The sequence below is a fragment of the Chiloscyllium plagiosum genome, unplaced genomic scaffold (genome assembly GCF_037043375.1).
Source record: "Chiloscyllium plagiosum isolate Xiang-an unplaced genomic scaffold, Cpla_swu_hap1 HiC_scaffold_35, whole genome shotgun sequence".
NCBI classification, from domain to species: Eukaryota; Metazoa; Chordata; class Chondrichthyes; order Orectolobiformes; family Hemiscylliidae; genus Chiloscyllium; species Chiloscyllium plagiosum.
Window position 1 is genome coordinate 46,167,491 of NW_028270173.1, and position 21,256 is coordinate 46,188,746.

General features: G+C 45.8%; 1 protein-coding gene across 1 annotated transcript; it reads right to left on the reverse strand.

The window, feature by feature from the left end:
• Nucleotides 1–1,691: 1,691 nt before the first annotated feature.
• LOC122541297 (nuclear factor 7, brain-like) lies at nt 1,692–19,179 on the reverse strand. The gene is made up of 6 exons (XM_043677920.2): nt 18,762–19,179; nt 7,353–7,448; nt 7,043–7,273; nt 5,526–5,548; nt 5,288–5,433; nt 1,692–3,203 (listed from the first exon to the last, which is right to left on the reverse strand). The coding sequence occupies exons 1-6, from the start codon at nt 19,176–19,178 to the stop codon at nt 2,659–2,661; spliced, it is 1,458 nt and encodes a 485-aa protein (XP_043533855.2). The 5' UTR covers nt 19,179; the 3' UTR covers nt 1,692–2,658.
• Between the last annotated feature and the right edge of the window lie 2,077 nt (nt 19,180–21,256).

Consider the following 21,256-nt stretch of genomic DNA (forward strand, 5'->3'; position numbering starts at 1 on the left):
TGTAAACCAGTCTTGGTGGGCTAAAAATCACCAGCGCCCCTGTTTCCAACAGAGGCTCTGTGATGCAGAGAAATAACTTTCACTGCAGGGTTGCAGTTACATCAGGAGTGAACTGGATTCGTCAGATTTAACCCCCCCCCCCCCCCCGAAATACTGATAAAACTAGGAGAAAGCTCCCCTCTACAAATGCACTTATTATCAACCTATCGGCTTTTTGCCAAAAAATGTCAGATGTGATTTTATGAAGAAAAAGTGTCACTTATTAAAACAATGGAAAACAATGCTGTCTTAGAATGAAATAGGCATGGTACTGGTAAATGCAATCACTTGCTGTATATTTCTTATTGCTTGCTATACATATTCGGAAACGCCTCAACGTTTTTTTCACAATTTAATACTTCAAATCATAGTCAAAAAGCAGAACTTCCAATGTGTATATAATCTTTGCACATTAAATATGTATATAATAGGCAAGCAAAGACAGATTTGCAAATGCTGTGCCTTTGTACACCATTAGTTGTCTATTAAAAGGGAAGACAGGTTTGGTTGGGAGGAGAGGTAGAATATTCTTTTATTTAAAATACTATTCCTCTTTCAATTCTCTGCCAAAGGAAGTCTGTATGGTATGACATAGTCAGTGTCTTTTTACCATTGTCACCTCTGTTAAGATGGATGTGTTACCTGTTTGTATCCCTTGAGAATCCATTTTGGTTTCATTCTGTGTCAGGCCTGGGGCCCAGTGTATGAGCATATAAAATTAGCAAACAGAGTCAAAGGGCGGAAAAGGCAAAAGTAATGACTCTTTACTTAAATCGTGTCATATTAGAAGCCATATGAATGAATTAATGGTATGCTCTTGTAGCTAATACAGAGGATATTTATATAAAGTTGAGAACTACATATATGACATTTTGAAAGGATAGGCAAGGATGAAAAGATGGTAGAGCAGCTTTATTAGTATGAGATGCAATAAGTTCAGTTGTGAGAATGGCCATGCTAAGTTGCCCCATAGTGTTTAGGGATGTGCAGGTTAGGTGGATCGGACATGGGAAATGCAGGCTTACAGAGGGGTTGGGTAAGGGTGGGATGCACTTCAGATGATCGGTGTGGACTTGATGGGCAAATGGCCTGCTTCCATGCTGAAGGGATTCTATGATTTGAACATTAATGGCTCAGATTGCCTAGTAGCGATGCTGGGATATCAGCTAGGGTAATCAGGTCCTCACATTGCTGCAGTCTGTCCTGCCTATAGTTATAATACTTCTAAAGAGTACACCAAAGAGAGGGCGCTTGTGATGCAGAAGGCCAGTCCACTTGCTCCAGAGGTGTGTAATAACACCCCTGAATGGCCTTTCAAAAAAGCAATCAATTGGAAGCATTGACAGGGAGGCACAGTCCAGAGACCATGCTCTCGTTAAAAACATCAGCAACCAACATCTCAAACCTGAGACTGAGGTCATTGTTGAATGGGCAGTAGTGAATCCTGGGTTCCTACATGCTTCAGAGACTTAGATAATCCACAGCACGAAAGCATGGGAAAATACCACCTCTGGCCTCTTTGCAAGACCTTCCGACCATGAGAAATTGGAACAGGAGGAGGCCATTCAGCCCCTTGAGCTTGCTTCAATAGATGATGGCCTATTGTTATAGCAGTTTTCTGTTTCTTGCTGATTAAATCTCATGTGCAGGCCTTGAGTAATTGACACATTTATTCATGATATCACGGGAAGAGAGCAGTGACCACTCAACACCACGACCTCTCCGCCAAGCTACAGGGTCTCACAGGTTATATAGGATTACAAATGACCTACTGTTAGTTACAGAACAATGCATGTCTAACAACATGAGGTGGTCTAACAACATTAGGCTGTGACGTAGCATACTGTTAGCAGAAGTTAGTAGCAGATAACTAGTGGTGCGGTTCTAACAGAGCTCCCATATAGAGAGAGTGGGTGAGAGGATACAACTGCAAGATCAGCAAAAGAATTCTTGTAAACGACTTCAGTTAGAAAACAACTCTGCTAAAAAACGGTTACCTCAGAGGACAGCATGGTCAGGGTCCTCAAAGTGGTTTCCATACCTGTCTGACATTCCGAACATTTACTTTCCTGCCTTTACCCTATAAACCTTTGATTCCTCTGCTGATCAAGAATTTAGCTGTCTCAGTCTTGAATATACACAAGGACTCTACCCCCACAGCTTTCTGTGGGAAGGAGGTGCAAAGACTCACAACCCTCTTGAGAGAAGAAACTCCTCCTCACTTCAGTTTTGATAATAGCCCTGTTGAGTTGTGAAGCTTAACTTGCCTCCCTGAGGGGTCTTTTTTGGCTGCTACATGCAATAATGTTTAAATCATTCATTTCATACTTAACCATCTGAGAGATTTCTTAATAAGTAGCCAAACTAAAGGTAACTTGTAGTGATTTAGCCACAGCATCTTGCTTGAAGGGGAAGGAGGATTTGGGACGAGGCTTAATTCCTGCTTCCATGACTCATAGGCAGTGCTGGGGAAGCTCTTGTTGCTGAGCTACACTTAGCTACTCTCTACTTCACTCCACAGATCACATTTCATAAAATGGCCATATTACTCCTCTCTCACCTTATTGGGGGTCAATATCAGCACTCTATCCCTTCTTGCTCTGACAAGAATTTAGAGATCTATGGTCCGAAATGATGGAGTTTAAGAGGGGCAACATTTGTACCTGCTTTGTACACTCCAGGAGAGAATAAAGGAAAGAGTTTCTCGGTGAATGTGTCAGTGAACGTGTAGAGTACAGACATGTCATCAGCATTGTAAAAGCTCACCAGCCCTCCCTCATAGTCCAGGTAAACTCCAATGGTCCTGGGTTTCACACTCGGACTCAGGGGGACTAATGGACTTTGACTGGCTCTGTATTCATTCCCATTTTTCAGCAACACAATCCAGTATCCAGTTTTAGGATCTAGTGTTATCTTTCCCTTCCGACTGGCTGACTTTCTGACCACTCCCACATCCCACTCAGCCTTGTCCTTGACCTCCACTTCCCAGTAATGTTTCCCGGAAGTGAATCCCTGCAATCCCAGGACATACGGAGCCGTGTCGAATCTCTCCGGATTATTAGGAAGCTGTAATTGTCTGCTACTATATCTCACACTGGTTCGGTCTTCAGACAGAATGAGGCCTGGATGTGCTGTGTTTGAGTCCAGGGTCAGGGAGATAGCATCTAGGGAAAATTAAAACACATTATGTTAAGTTTTACTCAGCAAATAGCGGCAGAATTGAACAGAGTCAGCATGGATTTACAAAAGTGAAATCATGTTTGACAAATCTACTGGAATTCTTCAAGGACACACCTCATACAGTTGATGAGGGGGAGCCAGTGGATGTGGTTTATTTGGACTTTTGAAAGGCTTTTGGTAAGGTCCCACGTACGAGACTAGTGTGTAAAATTGAAGTTCATGGGATTGGGGTAGTGTATTGAAATGAAGAGGGAACAGAGAGTAGAAATAAACAGGAACAAAAACAGAGATTGCTGGAAAAGCTTAGCAGGTCTGGCAGCATCCTGAAGAAGGGCCTGTGCCCGAAACGTCGAATCTCCTGTTCCCTGGATGCTGCCTAACCTGCTGTGCTGTTCCAGCAATAAAGTTTCAACTGGCAGCATCTGTGTAGAGTTAACGTTTCAGGTCGAGTGAGGCTTCCTCAGCTTTTCCAGCAGTTTCTGTTTTTGTTTCTGATTTCCAGTGTCCACAGCTCTTTCAGTTTTCATGTAGAAAGAGACAGGTCTTTTTCCGAATGGCAGGCACGAATTGTGGGATACAGCAGGGATCAGTGTCAGGGCTCTAGCTATTCACAATATAAATTAATGATTTATATGAGCAAACTAAATGTTATAGCCCCAGATTTGCAGATGACACAAGGCTGCGAGATGGATGCGGAGATGCCGAACCGTGATTTGGACAGGTTGGGTGAGTGAGCAAACACATTGCTGATGCAATATGAAGTTGGATAAATGTGAGGTTATCCACTTTGGGAAATGGGAAGATGGATTATTAGCTGAATGGTTATAAATTAAGAGAGGCCTGAGTGTCCTCATACACCAGTCACTTAATGTAAGCATGCAGGAGCAACAGGGAGTCAAGAAGGCATATAGTATGTTGGCCTTCAGAGTGAGAGGATCTGAGTACAGGAGCAGGGATATCTTTCTGCAATTAAACAGGGCATTGGTGAGACCACACCTGGAATACTGTGTGCAGTTTTGGTCTCCTTACCTGAGGAAAGATGTTCTGGTTATGGATGGAGTGCAGTGAAGGTTTACCAGACTGATTCCTCTTGTAGAAGTTTATAAAAACGTGAGAGGCATGGATAGGGTGTAAAGCCAAGGTCTTTTCCCCAGCACAGGGGAGTCCAAAACTAGAGAGCGTAGCTTTAAGGTGAGATTTAAAAGAGACTGAAGGGGCAACCTTTTCATGGACAGGGTAATGTGTGGAATGAGCTGCCAGAGGAAGTGGTGGAGGCCTTACAATTGCAACATTTAAAAGGATTTTAGATGGGTATATGAATAGGAAGGGCTTGGAAGGATATGGGCCAAATGCTGGCAAATTGGATGAGATTAATTTTGGATATCTGGTCAGCACGGATGAGTTGGACCGAAGGGTCTGTTTCTCTTGTGGTAGAATCTAGAATTAAGGATCATAACGGGTCGCCTATTTAAGGCAGGTATGAGTATGGATCATTTCTTTCCTCAAAGGATACAGTCTATGGAATTCCCTTCCACAAAAGGCAATGGATGCAGAATCGTTAAACATTTCCAAGGTACAAGTAGGTAGATTCTTGATTACCAAGGGGACGCAAGATTATCAGAGACATGCAGGAGCGTGGAGCTGAGGTTAAAATCTGATCTTATTGGAAGAAAGAGCTGGGTCAAAGGGCCAAGTGGCCTCCTCTCTTTCCTCTCACGCAGTCAACCATGTCACTGTAATGCATATCAGGTCATACATATTCATCTCCATCGATGTTAACAGTTGATCCTTTTTGTTATGAATGCTGCGTACATTCAGGTACAGGGCCTCAAACCCATTTCCTTCTCTTTTCAATCATTTCTGGCCTCACCTGCTAATGCTTTTGTCTTTAACATGGCTACAGTCTGACCCATTCCGCCACACTTTGCAATCATTCCTCAAGTTGCTGCTGTGCTACATCACATTCCTACCCCCCCCCCCCCCTTTGCTTGACCATATCTTCCCTCCCCCCACCCCGTCTCATCACTGGTTCGTTTCAACCCCTCTCTTCCTGCTTGCAGCTTCTTACCTGGAGCAATGATTGGTTTCATTTCCTTCCACACTGCGCACAGTAAGGGACTTTGAAACCCTGTGTACTTCTCTCTCTCAAACTCCACCATCTCCATCTCATTGTTGTCCTGGAAAATTTCCAATTCCTTCACTTTGTCCTCGTATCTGTTCAAATGGAATTAATTTAATCACTTGTTACTGGGCACAAACTGTGATCAACGTGTAAACCTGTATATGGGCTTGCATTTGATACTCACTTTTCTTTCAATCTTTCCAATTTCTGCAGGAGAGAGAATTAGAAGCATTTTAACAAATAGACAATGATGTTTCAACTGTATTTTGTTGTCTTAATGATTACCCAGTAATTCCTGAAAACTACGAAGGGTTTTGGGTGAAATTTTCACTGACTTGATTCAATGATGTGACAGTTACTCCATCTCCTGCCCCAACTCTGAGTGCACTTGACAGGTTTTCCTCCGCTACTGAACACATTGAGAATTTACTGAGTTGTCAGGAAGGGTCACTTGGCCTGAAATGTTAACTCTAATCTCTCTCCACAGACACTGCCAGAGCTGCTGAGCTTCACCAGCATTTTCTGTTTCTGATTCACAGTATCTGTAGTTCTTTATGTTTTTATTGAGAATTTATTGATCCTTTCGGTCACATCACTGCTCTCGGGCGTTACTCCCGTGAATCCAAACACATTTCTGCTGCCAGGGTTAACACTCACGGGGCTCACTCACTCAAGGGTGGCACGGTGGCTCAGTGGTTAGCACTGCTGCCTCACAGCACTAGGGACCCCGGTTCGATTCCAGCCTTGGGCGACCATCTATGTGGAGTTTGCATACTCTTCCTGTGTCTGTGTGGGTTTCCTTCAGGTGCCCCAGTTTCCTCCCACAGTCCAGGGTAGGTGAACTGGCCATGTTAAATTGTCCATAGTGTTCAGGGATGTGTAAGTTAGGTGCATTAGTCATAGAATCCCTACCGTGTGGAAACAGGCCCTTCAGCCCAACAAGTCCACACTGACCCTCGAACAGCAACCCACCCAGACCCACTCCTCCACCCCATTATTCTACATTTACCCCGATTAATGCATCTAACCTACACATCCTTGAACACTATGGACAATTTAGCATGGCCAATTGACCTAACCTGCACATGTTTGGACTGTGGGAGGAAACTGGAGCACCCAGAGGAAACCCACACAGACACGGGGAAAATGTGCAAACTCCACACAGACAGTTGCCCGAGGCTGGAATCGAACCCAGATCCCTGGTGCCATGAGGCAGCAATGCTAACCACTGAGCTACTGTGCCACCCAGTGCAGGGGAAATGTAGAGCAATAGGGTAGGGGAATGGGTCTGGGTGGCTTAATCTTTGGAGAGTCAGTGTTGGGCTGACAGGCCTGTTTCCGTAGTGTAGGGATCAATGACTATATATTGCTGTCAAAGTGGGAGAAGCCAACACAACAAGTATGTGTTTGAAGATGTGGGCTGGTTTCTCAGTGTCAGTGCCTACCTTCAGCCCCTCATTCCTTTACGAACATTGAAATCACATCAGGGACCTGCAAGAGGCTCCGTAATTCACCTTTACTCAGGTTCCAGCTGCACTGTGAGTAAAACGAGACATCGACAGTGTGGAACATTCCCCCCACCCACTGCACATCAAGCCCAGTCCTGACTAACCCCTCTTTGCCAAATGTTGTGATGGGGCTGTAAAATAGTACACTGGACTAAAAGCTTGGAGATTGGTCTGTATATATAAAAAAAATCACCTTGAGAAAGGAGATGCCAGTATTCTGCTCATTGTCCACAACAAAACTCATAAGGGTTTCAAAAAGTGCAGCAACCTCTTCTATTTGTTTCAAATTCTCTTCCAATCGTCGCTGGTCTTCCTCCTTTCGTCTCCTCAGCCGATTAATTGACTGCTTCTCCTTGTCTTTGAGATATTGGTGAATCTTGGCAAACTTTGCGGAGATGTCTTCCTCCAGGGATGCTGTGAATTGCTACGACAGTGAGAGAATGGTTTAAACGGTGGGTTGTTCACGGATTGCTGTGCCTAAAGGGAGCTGAAGTAATACTCACATCCAGTTTTGAAATCTCCTTCGCCTGCTTTTGTTTTAATTTGCTGATCATTTTCATGTCGTCGTCCTCGGAACTCAAGAGCTCTTTCAGTTCATTCTGGAATGAAATCAGATCTCACCGTCAACTATTGTAATCTCTACTTTTATACCACAACCCAGTCAGGCACAAGGAGACACTAGCTTTTATAATTTGGGAAGAGGCAGCAGAGAATGAGAAGCCTGATGAAGGGCTTTCACTGGGTCAGGATAACACTGCAGATGGTGGACAGCTGATAATGAAGAAAGTGCTGGTAAAATTCCACAGTTGCTGCCTGGCTTTTTTATAATGTCTTCATCTTGTGGGATGTGGGCATCGCTGGCTGGGGCCACCATTTATTACCCATCCCTAATTGCCCTTCAGAAGCTAGTGGTGAGCTGCCATCTTGAACCGCAGCAGTCCACCTGCTGTGGGGTGACCCACAATGCCCTTAGAGAGGGAATTCCAGGATTCTGACCCAGAGACAGTGAAGGAACGCCGATACATTTCCAAGTCAGGATGGTGAGTGGTTTGGAGGAGAACTTGAAGGTGGTGTTGTTCCCGTGTATCTGTTGCCTTTGTCCTTGATGGAAGTGGTCATGGGTTTGGAAGGTGTTGTCTAAGGATCTTTGGTTAAATTTTGTGAATAGTACACACTACTGCTCCTGAGCATCGGTGGTGAAGGGAACGGACGCTTGTGGATGTGGAGCCAATCAAGCGGGCTGCTTTGTCCTGGATGGTGTCAAGCTCTTTGAGTGTTGATGGAGATGCACCCATCCAGGCAAGAAGGGAGTATTCCATCACCCTCCTGACCTGCTGAGCTTTTTGAGTGTTTTCTGTTTTTATTGCCTTAGGATAAGGCTGCATACCTGAATTAGGTAAGACAAAATCATCACAGGAAAAAGAGATGAGGTGGGTGAATATACCTGTAAGATTTTAATTTCAACTATAAAGCTGACTTAATTACTATCAATATCAGAAGTGATTTTGACAAGACAGTATTTATTCGTTTTTGATCACATCCTCGGCTTGGCCAGAATTTACTTCCTATCCTGAAACGACTTGGAAAAGGCGGTGGTGAGCTGCCTTCTTGAGCTGCTGCAGTCCATGTGCTGCAGGTAGATCTGCAATGTGGTTTCAGAAGGAGTTCCAGGATTTTAACCCAGTGACACTGAAGGAATGATTTTTTTAAATTTCAAAAATATACTTTATTCATAAAATATTTTGATGATCTTTACAATTGGTGGTGCCATTCATAGGCACACATTTCATTTCTTTGCACACAGAGATCGGAATTAATCATTCATATATACAGGTCTGTACGTTTACTATCCATATATTTAGCTGGGGGGGTCAGCAGAGCCCCCTTACTGCGTAGGCCCCCTGTGCTTAGGCAGGCAGACGTTACACAGTGGTCTTTCCCCACCGCGCCTTGGCGGCAGCTGCCCCAAGCTTCAGCGCATCCCTCAACACATAGTCTTGGACCTTGGAATGTGCCAGTCTGCAACACTCAGTCGGGGTCAACTCCTTCAGCTGGCAGATCAACAGGTTTCAGACAGACCAAAGAGCGCCTGATGATAGATTTCCAAGTCAAGATGGTCTGTGGGGTGGAGGGAATTTGCAGGTGGCACTCATGTCCAACGAGATGGAAGTGATTGTGGGTTTGGAAGGGGCTTACACACTGTTAGTGTTGTACATAATGGTGAAGCCAGTGAAAGCTGAGAATGGTGGGTGTGCTGCTAATCAAGTGCTGTTGGAGTTACACCCATCCAGGCAATCCAGTATTTCATGAGCCCACTGATGAACTGGAACAGTCATCACAGGGATCTGTAGAGGAGCGACCAAAGAAGGTGTCAACGTGGACCTCACCGGAGGGCCGCTGCCCTGGGCTTGACATGTATGCTCAAACTGTCAAGAAATATATAAATGCCAGATTCATCAGCCATACCCACAAGGTAGAGCAAAACATCACCCGTTCACAATGCAATGCCATCCAGGCTCTCAAAACCAATCACAACATTGTCATCAAACCAGCAGATAAAGGAGGAGCCATTGTCATTCAGAATAGAGCAGACTACTGCAAGGAAGTGTACCGACAACTGAACAACCAGGAACACTACAGGCAACTACCAGCTGATCTGACCAAAGAACACACCCGTAAATTAAACACATTGATCAGAACTTTGGATCTAGTCCTTCAGCGTTCCCTACACGTCCTCATCCCACGTACTTCTCATGTAGGTGACTTCTACTGCCTTCCAAAGGTACACAAAGCCAACACACCAGGATGTCCCATCATGTCGGGCAATGGACCCTGTGTGAGAATCTCTCCGGCAATGTGGAAGGCATCGTGAAACCTATTGTACAGGGGATCTCCAGCTTCTGTCGCGACACTACGGATTTCTTACAGAAACTCAGCACCCACAGACCAGTCGAACCAGGAACATTTCTCATCAATGGACGTTTCCGCTCTCTGCACCAGCATCCCCCACAATGATCGCACAACGGCAACAGCCTCAGTACTCAACACCAACAACTGCCAATCTCCAAACACCGTCCTACAACTCATCCGCTTTATCCTCGATCACAACGTCTTCACCTTTGACAACCAGTTCTTCATCCAGACACATGGAACAGCCATGGGGACCAAATTTTCACCCCAATATGCCAACATCTTCATGCATAGGTTCGAACAAGACTTCTTCCCTACGCAGGACCTCCAACCAACATTGTACACCTGGTACATTGACGACATTTTCTTCCTCTGGACCCATGGTAAGGAGTCACTCAAAACTACACAGTGACATCAACAAGTTTCATCCCACCATCAAACTCACCATGAACTACTCTCGAATATCTGTCTCATTCTTGGACACGTGCATCTCCATCAAGGATGGAGACCTCAGCACCACATTCTACCGCAAACCCACAGACAACCTCACAATGCTACACTTCTCCAGCTTCCACCCAAAACATATTAAAACAGCTATCCCCTATGGACAAGCCCTACGCATACACTGGATCTGCTCAGATGAGGAGGAACGTGACAGACATCTGGATGTACTCAGGAATTCCCTCACAAGAACAGGGTGCGATGCTCAACTCATCGACTGCCAGTTCCGACGTGCCACAGAGAAGAACCGTAATGACCTCCTCAGGACACGGATACTGTGCTGCAACCGACAGGGTACCCTTCGTTGTTCAGTGTTTCCCAGGAGCTGAAAGATTACGCCATGTTCTTCGTGACCTGCAACACATTATCAATGAGGATGACCACCTCACCAAGATCTACCCCACACCTCCACTACTTGCCTTTAAACAACCGCCAAACCTCAAACAGATCATTGTTTGTAGCAAGTTGCCCGGCTGTCAGGACAACTCCATACAACCCTGTCAAGGTAGATGCTGCAAGACGTGTCAGAGTGTGGACATGGATACCACCATTACGCATGGGGACACCTCCCACCTTGTACATGGCAGGTACTCATGTGACTCAGCCAATGGTGTCTATCTTATACGTTGCAGGCAGGGATGCCGAGAGGCATGGTACATTGGGGAAACCGAGCAAAGGCTACGACAATGGATGAATGGGCACCGCACAACAATCAACAGACAGGAGGGTTCCCTCCCAGTTGGGGAACACTTCAGTGATCCAGGACATTCAGCCTTGGACCTTCGGGTGGCCGTCCTCCAAGGTGGACTTCGGGACAGGCAGCAGAGAAAAGTGGCCGAGCAGAGGCTGATAGCTAAGTTCCACACCCATAGGGAGGGCCTCAACCGGGACTTTGGGTTCATGTCACACTACAGGTGACCACCATTGCACTATACACACTCCTACACACACACACTGCTATACATACACATACACACGGACACACATATACACGGACACACACACACCCTTACAGACACACACACTCCCACGCTCACACATGCATCCCCTCAGAGACTTAGATCACTCTACACTCATGCACACACATATACACTCTCTCACACACAGACACTCACAACCCCCCACCCCTGACACACACACACACACTCCCACACACACATGCACCCCCTCACAGACTTAGACCACTTTACACTCACACACACATATACACTCTCTCTCACAGACTTTCACAACCCCTCCACCCCAGACACACACACACACACTCCCACACGCACCCCCTCACAGATATAAGACACTCTACACTCACTACACACACACACACACACACTCTCTCTCACACTCAGAACCCCCAACGCAGACAGACAGACACACACACACAACACACACATATGTACACATATATTTTGTGTGGTGAATTTGTACTTGCAGAGTTACATTGTACTTAGCTCAAAAACTGCATGAATTCATGTAAAACTCTGTTATCTCACTTCTTAGATTAGAATCAATCTAAACATCATGGTACAGACAGAGAACACAGGGGGCTAACACCTTCAACATATTGTCTAACCATCACCATTGTTACAGTTAAACTGAGAATGCACCTTTTTAAAAAAAGGGTTTGTGATTTACACATGAAAGAAGTGAAACTATCATGGTATTCGAACAGATGAAAGACTCAACAGACAACCAAAGTATTTTTCAATGTATAATTTCAGTTACATCACACTGTAAATTTTTGCTATAAATTCTGTGCCCTACAATTGTGTCCTCCCCAACCACCTGATGAAGGAGCGGCGCTCCGAAAGCTAATGTGCTTCCAATAAAACCTGTTGGACTATAACCTGGTATTGTGTGATTTTTAACTTTGTACACCCTAGTCCAACACTGGCACCCCCAAATCACCAGTATTCCATCACCCTTTTGCCTTGGTACTTGTAGATGGTGCACATACAATGGGAAGACACGAGATGAGTTGCTTGCTGTGGTATTCCTATCCCCTGACCTGCTGTTGTAGCCACAATATTTCTATGTTTACTCCAATCGCTCGGATGTTTGTAGTGTTGTAATGCCATTGAGCATCAAAGGGAGATGGTTACCTTCTCTGTTGCGACATAGTCACTGCCTGGAACTACTGTGGCCTAGACGTTACTTACCACATATCCGTCCAGGCCGACTCTCTGGACTTTAGAAGAATGAGAGGAGATCTAATTGAGGTTAATGAGGGGCAGTGATGGAGGCAGATACGACAGGGGTATTTAAGAAATGTTTAGATAAGCACATGAATATGCAAGGAATGGGGAGATATGGACCAAGGGCAGGCTGAAGGGATTAGATTGATTTGGTGTCATGTTCAGCACAACACTGTGGGCTGAAGGACATTTCCTTGTGCTGTACTGTTCTATGTTCTCAATAAGATGCTAAAGGAGATTGACAAAGTAGACATAGGGAGGACTCCCAGGGCAACTCCCTGCTGACTGTGTACGACTGTGTCTCCACCTCTGCTGGGTCTGTCCTGTCATTGCTACAGGAATTACTTAAGGCTGATGATGGTAGCATCGGAACATTGCCTGATAGGTACGATCCATTGGTATTACTATGTCAGGCCATTGCTTGACTAGTCTGTGGGGCAGCTCTCCAAAAGTTGGCACACCCCCAGCTGTTTCAGAGTCATGGAGATGTACAGCACAGAAACAGACCCTTCGGTCCAACTCGTCCATGCTGACCAGATATCGTAACCTGAACCTCGTCCCATTTGCCAGCACTTGGCCCATATCCCTCGAAGGATAAAACAAGGACTGTAGATGCTAGAGATCAGAGTCGAGAGTGTGGTGCTGGAAAAGCACAGCAGGTCAGGCAGCACCTGAAGAGCAGGAAAATCGATGTTTCAGGCAAGAGCCCCTCACACCAAAATGGCAATTCTCCTGCTCGTTGGATGCTGCCTGACCTGCTGTGCTTTTCCAGCACCACACTTTTGACCCATATCCCTCTAAACCCTTCTTACTGATATACTCATCCAGATGCCTTTTAAATGCTGCAATTGTACCAGTGTCCATCACTTCCTCTGGCAGCTCATTCCATACACGTACCACCCTCTGCGTGAACAAGTTGCCCCTTAGTTCACTTTTATATCTTTCCCCTCTCACCCTAAACCTATGCCCTCTAGTCTGAACTTCCCCCACCCCAGGGAAAAGACTTTGTCTATTTACCCTATCTATCCCCATCATGATTTTATAAACTTTTATAAGGTCACCCCCCAGCCTCCAAAGCTCCAGGGAAAATAGCCCCAGCCTATTCAGCCTCTTCCTGTAGCTCAAATCCTCCAACCCTGGCAACATCCTTGTAAATCTTTGCTGAACTCTTTCAAGTTTCACAACATCCTTCAGATAGGAAGGAGACCAGAATTGCACGCAATATTCCAACAGTGGCCTAACCAATGTCCTGTACAGCTGCAACATGACCTCCCAATTCCTGTACTCAATACACTAACCAATAAAGAAAAGCATACCAAACACCTTCTTCACTATCCTGTCTACTTTCAAGGAGCTATGAACCTATACTCCAAGGTCTCTTTGTCCAGCAACACTCCCTTGGACCTTACCATTAAGTGTATAAGTCCTGCTAAGATTTGCTTTCCCAAAATGCAGCACCTCACATTTATCTAAATAAATCTCCATCTGCCACTCCTCAGCCCATTGGCCCGTCTGGTCAAGATCTCATTGTACTCGGAGGTAACCTTCTTCGCTGTCCAGTACATCACCAATAGCAAGGAAGACTTTACAAGGGGTTAGGTTTGTAATTATCATTCCCGATGACTTGGTTGATGCGAGTTGGTCTCTCTTTTGATTGGAGCATGGAAAACAGCTGAGTGGTCTCTTCGGCCATAATCACACAGCGCTTTGAAGAGACACCCATGTTACTGTGGATATAGAATCACAGACCACGTAAAAACAGCAGACTTTCTTCCGTAAAGGTCATCAGTGAATCAGATGCACAGTTGTTTCATTAAAACAACTTTAAAAAGTCTCTTCAAACATTGCAATCACGGTTTGTTGCCATTAATAATATTCCTGAATATTGAAATCACAGAGTAATGTATTGCTGGAGAGAAGCTGGAAGGCTTTGGATTTGTACTATATTCAGTTTGGGGATGCTGGGAACTGCACAGGCCAGCTTTGAATTTCAGATTGGTATTTAGCAGCTGCCCTGGTGGGATTTGAACCCACATGCTCTTGTCAAGACTGAAAGGCGGCATGCTTCTGGATGAGGCCACTCTGCCAACTTAAGGGTGAGCAGCAAGGGTGAGAATGGGTGACCACCAGGCAAGCAAAGAGGGGGGGGGGGGAGGCAGATAGTAAAGGGTGTAGTTCATTCCGACTGGCAAAGCAGCTGAAATACTTGTGAGAGTGATGATTCCTTTGGGTTGGGCTGTCAGAGCCTGCATAGGTGAGGCTGAGGGAGTTGACAGGCAGAGGACTGGAGAAACAACAGGGACAGGGTAACTCAATCATTAGGGGGAACAGGCAGGAGTGCTGCCTCACTGGTGCCAAGGTAAAGGATATCACTGAGCAGCGGCAGAACACTCAAAGGCTGACAAAGGGAATGAACAGCAGTTGTGATCTATCTTAATTGCCACTACATCACTGAGAGAGGAATGTGGTCCTTCATACAGGTGTTAGGCAACCAGGTGAGAAACCAGCAACTTACAATACTGACATCTTCCCAACAATGTGGAAAATTTGCCCAGATATGTCCTGTACACAAAAGGCAGGACAAATCCAATGCAACCAATTACTCTATCAATGTACTCTCGATCATTGGTGAAGTGATGGAAGGTGTCATCAACAGTGCTCTCATGCTCAGCAATAACCTGCTCAGTGAGAAGTTTGGGCTCTGCCAGGGCCACTCAGCTCCTGCCTCATTACAGACTAGATTCAAACATGGACAAAAGAGCTCAATTCCAGAGGTGAGGTGAGAGGGACAGCCCTTGGTATCAAGGCCACATCGACCAAGTGTAGCATCACGAAGCCCTTGCAAAACTGGAATCAGTGGGAGTCAGGGGGTCAAACTCTCTGCTGATTGGAGTCATACCTGGCACATAGGAAAATGGTCATGGTTGTTGGAGGTCAGCCATGTCAGTACCACAGCATCTCTACAGGAGTCTCTCGGTACAGTGTCCAAGACCCAACCATCTTTAGCTGCTTCACCAATGACCTCCCATCTATCATAAGGTCAGAAGTGGGGATGATCGTCAATGCTTGCACAATGTTGAGCACCATTCATGACTCCTCAGCTGCTGAAGCAGTCATGTTCAAATACACCATAGAATAGCTACAAGAGCAGGTCAGAGGTTAGGAATACTGGCAGCGAATAACTCACCTCCTGACTCTCCAAAGCCTGTCCATCATTTACAAGGCACAAGGCAGGAGTGTGATGGGATCCTCCCCACTTGCCTGGATGGGTGCAGCTCCAACAACACTCAAGAAGCTTGACACCATCCAGGACAAAGCAGTCCATTTGATTAGCACCACATCCACAAACATCCACTCTCTCTACCACTGATGCTCAGTAGCAGCAGTGCACACTATCTACAAGATGCAGAAATTCAGTAATGATCCTCAGACAATACCTTCCAAACCCACAGCCACTCCCATCTGGAAAGTTGCAGATACATGGAAATACCACCAGCTGCAAGTTTCCCTCCAAGTCACTCCCCAGCCTGACTTGGAAATATATCACTGTTTCTCCTCAATCATTGGATCAAAATCATGGAATTCCCTCCTTAATGCCGTTGTGGGTCTACCGACAGCACGTGGGATGCAGTGTTTCAAGAATTCAGTTCTCCACCACCTTAAGCGGCAATCAAGGATGGGTCATAAATGCTGGCCAGCCAGCAATGCCCATGTCCCATCTGTGAATACAAAGTCTCTTTAAACATTGCAATCGCGGTTTGCTGCCATTAGTAATACTCATGAATATTGAAATCGCAGCGTAATAAATAGCTGGAGAGAAGCTGGAAGGTTTTGGACTTGTACTCTAATCAGTTTGGGGATGCTGGGAACTGCACAGGCCAGTAGGGCTTTGAACTGGGTTAAATATTTTTGTATGACAATTTTCTTGTGCTGTTGGGAGGATTTGAACTAACTTAGCACAGGCTTGCAAATCAAGCATACCTTTAAAGGAGGAAAAACAAGAGGCAAAAAGAATAGGAAGAGAGACAGAGAGCAATTTGAAAAGAGTTAGTAACATATGCAGAGTAAGAGGAAATGCCGTCAGGCCAAAATTCAGTTTCTTGTGTATGTATGGAATGTTGTAACTAAGGTGAGTTGGAGGCACATATGGCCCCACAGGGGAATATAATTTGATTTGATTTATTATTGTCATATGTATCCAGGTACAGTGAAAAGACTTGTTTTCAGGCAGATCATCCCATGATAGAACAGAGTGACAAATACAATGTTACGGCTGCAGAGAAGGAGCGTAAACAGCGAGATCAGCATTTAAACTTAAAATTTGAGAAGTCCATTTGGAAATCTAATATCAGTGGGGAAGAAGCTGCTCTTGAATCTGTTGGTACATGTGTTTAAGCGTTTGTATCTTCTGCCCAGTGGAAGAGGTTGGAAGAGCTTACAACTGGGGTGGGAGGGGCATTTGATGATGTTGGCTGCCTTCCCAAGGCATCAAGAAGTACAGACAGAGTCAATGGTGGAAAGTGATAGGCTGAGCGGTGTTCACAACTCTCTTGTTGATTCTTAAGGCCCTGGACAGAGCAGTTGTCATACCAAGCTGTGATGCATACGGATAGAATGCTTTCCACGGCTCATCTATAAAAATTGTTAAGAGTCTTGGTAAGAATATGATGTTGTATTGGTAATATAAACAGTTGTAGTAACGCCGATCTCCAGGTATTCTGCATTTCAACGCACGAGGTGTGCAAGAACATTGTGGTGAGTGGCTGCTTTTGACCTGGTACAGTTTACGGTGCATTTCCCTCGGGTTCAGCATGAGGATCACTGTTTATCTTAAGCTGTATTAAAACATTAGACATACAGGCAACCATTTCACAACTTTGGTGTTATCGTGAATTGTCAGGGGTTGTGCTCAGAAATTTCAGGAGGATGAAGACAAAATGGAAACCGTGGGCAAGGGCAGAAGGAATTTAATGTTGAGAAGAGTAAAGCAAAGCATTTTGGTCAGAAAAACAAGGAGAAATATCATATTCAGCCATGATTCTCCAGGAGGGACTTGAGGGTACATGAAAACACCTTTCAGTTTTCATTATTCATTCACAGAGTGTGGCGTGGGAGCAACGCTGGCCAAGCCAGCATTTACTGCCAACCTTCCAGTGCCCAGAGGGTGGTTCTGGGTCAAGCTCGTTGCTGTGAGTCTGGACTCTCCTGCTCCTCGGATGCTGCCTGACCTGCTGTGCTTTTCCAGCGCCACACATTTTGACTCTGATCTTCAGCATCTGCACTCCTCACTTTCTCCTATTGATTGAGAAATTCTGTTCTCGGGGACCCAGGTTCTGAATCCTACCCCAGTAGATGTGGAATTTGTATTCAATAAAATAAACTGGAATTTAGAATCGACTGAAGACCATTGTTGATTGGTGGAAGAAAAACCCATCTGGTTTACTAATATCCTCGGGGGAAGGAAATCTGCCATCCTCACCAGGTCTGACCGACATGTGACTCCAGAATCTCAGCAATGTGGTTGAACTCTCAACTGCCCTCTGGGCAATTAGGGATGGGCAATGAATGCTGGCCTAGCGAGCGATGCCCACTTCCTGTGAACAAACCTAAAAAGGTTTGCAGATCATTGTCTGAGGGGAAATGAAATGTCAGATTATGGGAAAAGACAAGGCAATGAAGCCGTGTTGTCCATATCATCGCAGGATTTAACGTAAATATTCCAATGAAACAGATTTTCAGTCCTCCAATATTTCCAACCAGTTTGGTGACCCTGAACTTTTAGAGAGCTTTTTGGCAATTCTGTGCTGAAGAATCATTCACTGAAGGTAGAAGGACATGGGAGGGGAGTCATAAAGTAGCCAGTGTTGGAGGGGTAATTGAATTGGGCCACTGGATGTTTATTCACAATAACCAAGGGGTTTTTTGGGAGGGGGGGGGGGGAAGCCAGAAGAAAGCGACCGAAGGGCCTCTTGCTGCACCGTAGAAAAATTGGTGATCAAAGGTAAACAAAGGACATCAATCAAAATGACCCAGCCCAGAGTCAGACACCCACAAACCACACAGGATCTGACCGTGTCCCTCACACTGAGCAATCAGATTCTGGGCACTGCTTTGAACGGGCTCTCAGCTAAACAGCAAGGAACCCCCAATGCCGGGTTGGAGAGAGAGAGAGAGAGAGAGATCCAGCGGTCTGATTGCAAACAGAGATCCGGGGATCCCGAGTCTTCAGGCAACAAGTGACTGCAGCCCTTCACTCCTGCAATCCCAGTCACAAGCTGAAGGCGTGCTCTCTCTCTCTCTCTCGCCTCTTACCTTGTACTTTCTCACTGCATCAGTGACAGGCAGGAAGCTGTGGCCTGAGTGTGCCGGTGAATCTCGACAAATGACACAGATCAGAGCCTGGTCGTCCTGACAGAACAGCTTCAGCTTCTCATCGTGTTCCAGACAGCGGGAACCCCCTTCCTGCTGCAGCCCCGGGTTCAGCTCCAGCTGCCGGGCTTTCTCACAGAGATTGGCCAACACCCTGTTGCTGGTGTAGCCTCTGCTGGGGCAAACAGCGCGACACTCCGGGCAGGACGCCCCCTCCCCCTGGTTTGCCCAGCACCTCTGGATACAGGATCTGCAGAAATTGTGATCACAGTGCAGCCGAACCGGCTCCAAAAACAGGGACAGGCAGATGGAGCAGGTCAGATCCTCGGCCAGGGATAAGCTCGCTTGACAGGCGGCCATCTCCATTGCTTGTAACTCACTTTAACTTTTGGTTTCACTCCTGCAGTTTCACTTCTCGATTGGTGCTCTCAAAAGGGACAGTGGCACCGAGCAACATCATTGATCAGCTTTGGTTTCCTTGCTTGTCAATCATACAGCTCAAAGACATTAGACAGAGATGTCCACAAGTCATTAATTTGGCTTATCGACCTCTGGTTACAGACACATACAAACCTCGGTCACAAAGAGGACTTAAAATTTCTGAGTACCAATATCACAGGGTCAGTCACTGTGCAAATTTTGACTGTGCGTGGCATCAAGGCAGTATTTTCCTGACCTGCGGATCAAAGAACTCTGGCCACATATAAATCAAGTGGAATCGGGAAAACTGTTGGAAGTCATACCTATCACAAAGGGAAGATGGTTGTAGTTGCTGAAGGTCAGTCACCCGAGCCACAGGACGTTAATCTAACAAAGAGTGATCACCAGAAGAGTAGGAGAAAGTGAGGACTGCAAATGCCGGAGATCAGAGTCCAAAGGTATGGTGCTGGAAAAACACAGCCAGTCAGGCAACATCCGAGGAGCAGGAGAATTGAAGAGCTGGATAATTGAAGAGTTTATGCTCGAAATCTCAACTCTCCTGCTCCTCAGTTGCGGCCTAACCGGGGCTGTGCTTTTCCAGCACCATATCACCACAATAGTGGTTATGGAAGAGCAATGGAGGGGCTGGTGGGAGTGGTGTGAGGTCATAGCAGTGGTATAGATGGAGCATTAGATTTTGTGAGGGCAGGGAGAGGGGGGGGGGGGGGATACGGGAATGCATTGGACTTTCTATGGTTACCTGTCAACTGGTTTGCAACACGTTATCAGACATGCCCTACAACCTTACATGTCTCAAGAGTTCCCACATTCCTCCAAATCTCCATTTTTTGACCAATTTTCAGCAGGGGGTTTGTTTGAACTTTCAGGCTTCATTTCACCCACTCCCAGCTCATTTCTGTGGGAGCTGAGAGGAGACATTGTAAAAGTCTGCTTCAGGAATAAGCATGGTGCTGTGGGTGGAAGATAGCCTCTCCATTGATCTTGGCAGCTTGTTCAGTGATTCAACCCGGGAGACCCTCTCTCCCCAAGACATAGTCTCCCCAAACGTTGTTATTGAGAACAGAACTGGGCCGTGAGCGAGCCACTGAATTTTAAAGTTCTGGTGATTAATTTGAACATCTACACGGGACCAATCAATATTGTGCGCTGCTTTGGTTTTGTAACGCCACCAAGTCACCCGTTTGATGAACTAAATGAACAAATCTCAAAAATAATGGAAGAGCAAGCTATCGGGTCTCTTAGTCAATCCTTCAGAAATGTGTTAAAGATGCAGACTGACGTCCGAGAGGCGATTAACTGGAAAACCCTCCTTTCAGAGGCAGACACTTCCCATGTTCATCTCATTGAGAGCAGAGTCAGCGTGAAGTGACTTTTATTCTTTTTTCGTGGCAGGATAGAGGCTTCCCCTTTTCGGGATGTGGGCCGGGTGCTGGCAAATGGGACTAGATTGGGTTGGGATATCTGGTCGGCATGGACAAATTGGACCGAAGGGTCTGATTCTGTGCTGTATATCTGTATGACTCTACGACTTTATATGATGGATTGCCAACCTTAGTCTGACTATCAATAAAAAGTGCCAAATGCAGGCACTTTCACCGCAGTGAGCAATGGGGTTGGAGTTGGAGGATTAGAAATATTAGGCTGTTGTTAAAGACCATCCACAATGAAGACGCCATAAATAGGTTATTGCCATTCTTAATTTACCTTCAAATACAGCGCCTGCTATATCAAAAGCACATCGTGTTAGCTGGCGCTGAAGGAGAAGGCAAGTTAATGTTTTGGCACAAACCAAGCATGATCCTTACGCATCACTCGAACTTTTTAAAGTGACTTACATGGGGGTTCGACACAGCAAAAGTGGCCTGAGCTCGCTCACGGGTTTCTGCTGATTTCAATCCAATTACTAAAAATCCAAGAACATAGCCACCCCATTGGTCCAGATGTCAGGCTGGGAGGGGGGAGCTAGTGATGCCCAGCTGCCTTGCCCCTCTTCTGGG

Excerpts from the sequence above, each read along its gene's own strand:
- LOC122541297 (XM_043677920.2), bottom strand. The coding sequence starts at position 19,178 with ATGGCCGCCTGTCAAGCGAGCTTATCCCTGGCCGAGGATCTGACCTGC. Across the intron at positions 7,274-7,352 it reads AGGAGATTTCAAAACTGGAT|CAATTCACAGCATCCCTGGA; the intron begins GTGAGTATTACT and ends TCACTGTCGTAG. Across the intron at positions 5,549-7,042 it reads CTGGCATCTCCTTTCTCAAG|AAATTGGAAAGATTGAAAGA; the intron begins GTGATTTTTTTT and ends TCTCTCCTGCAG.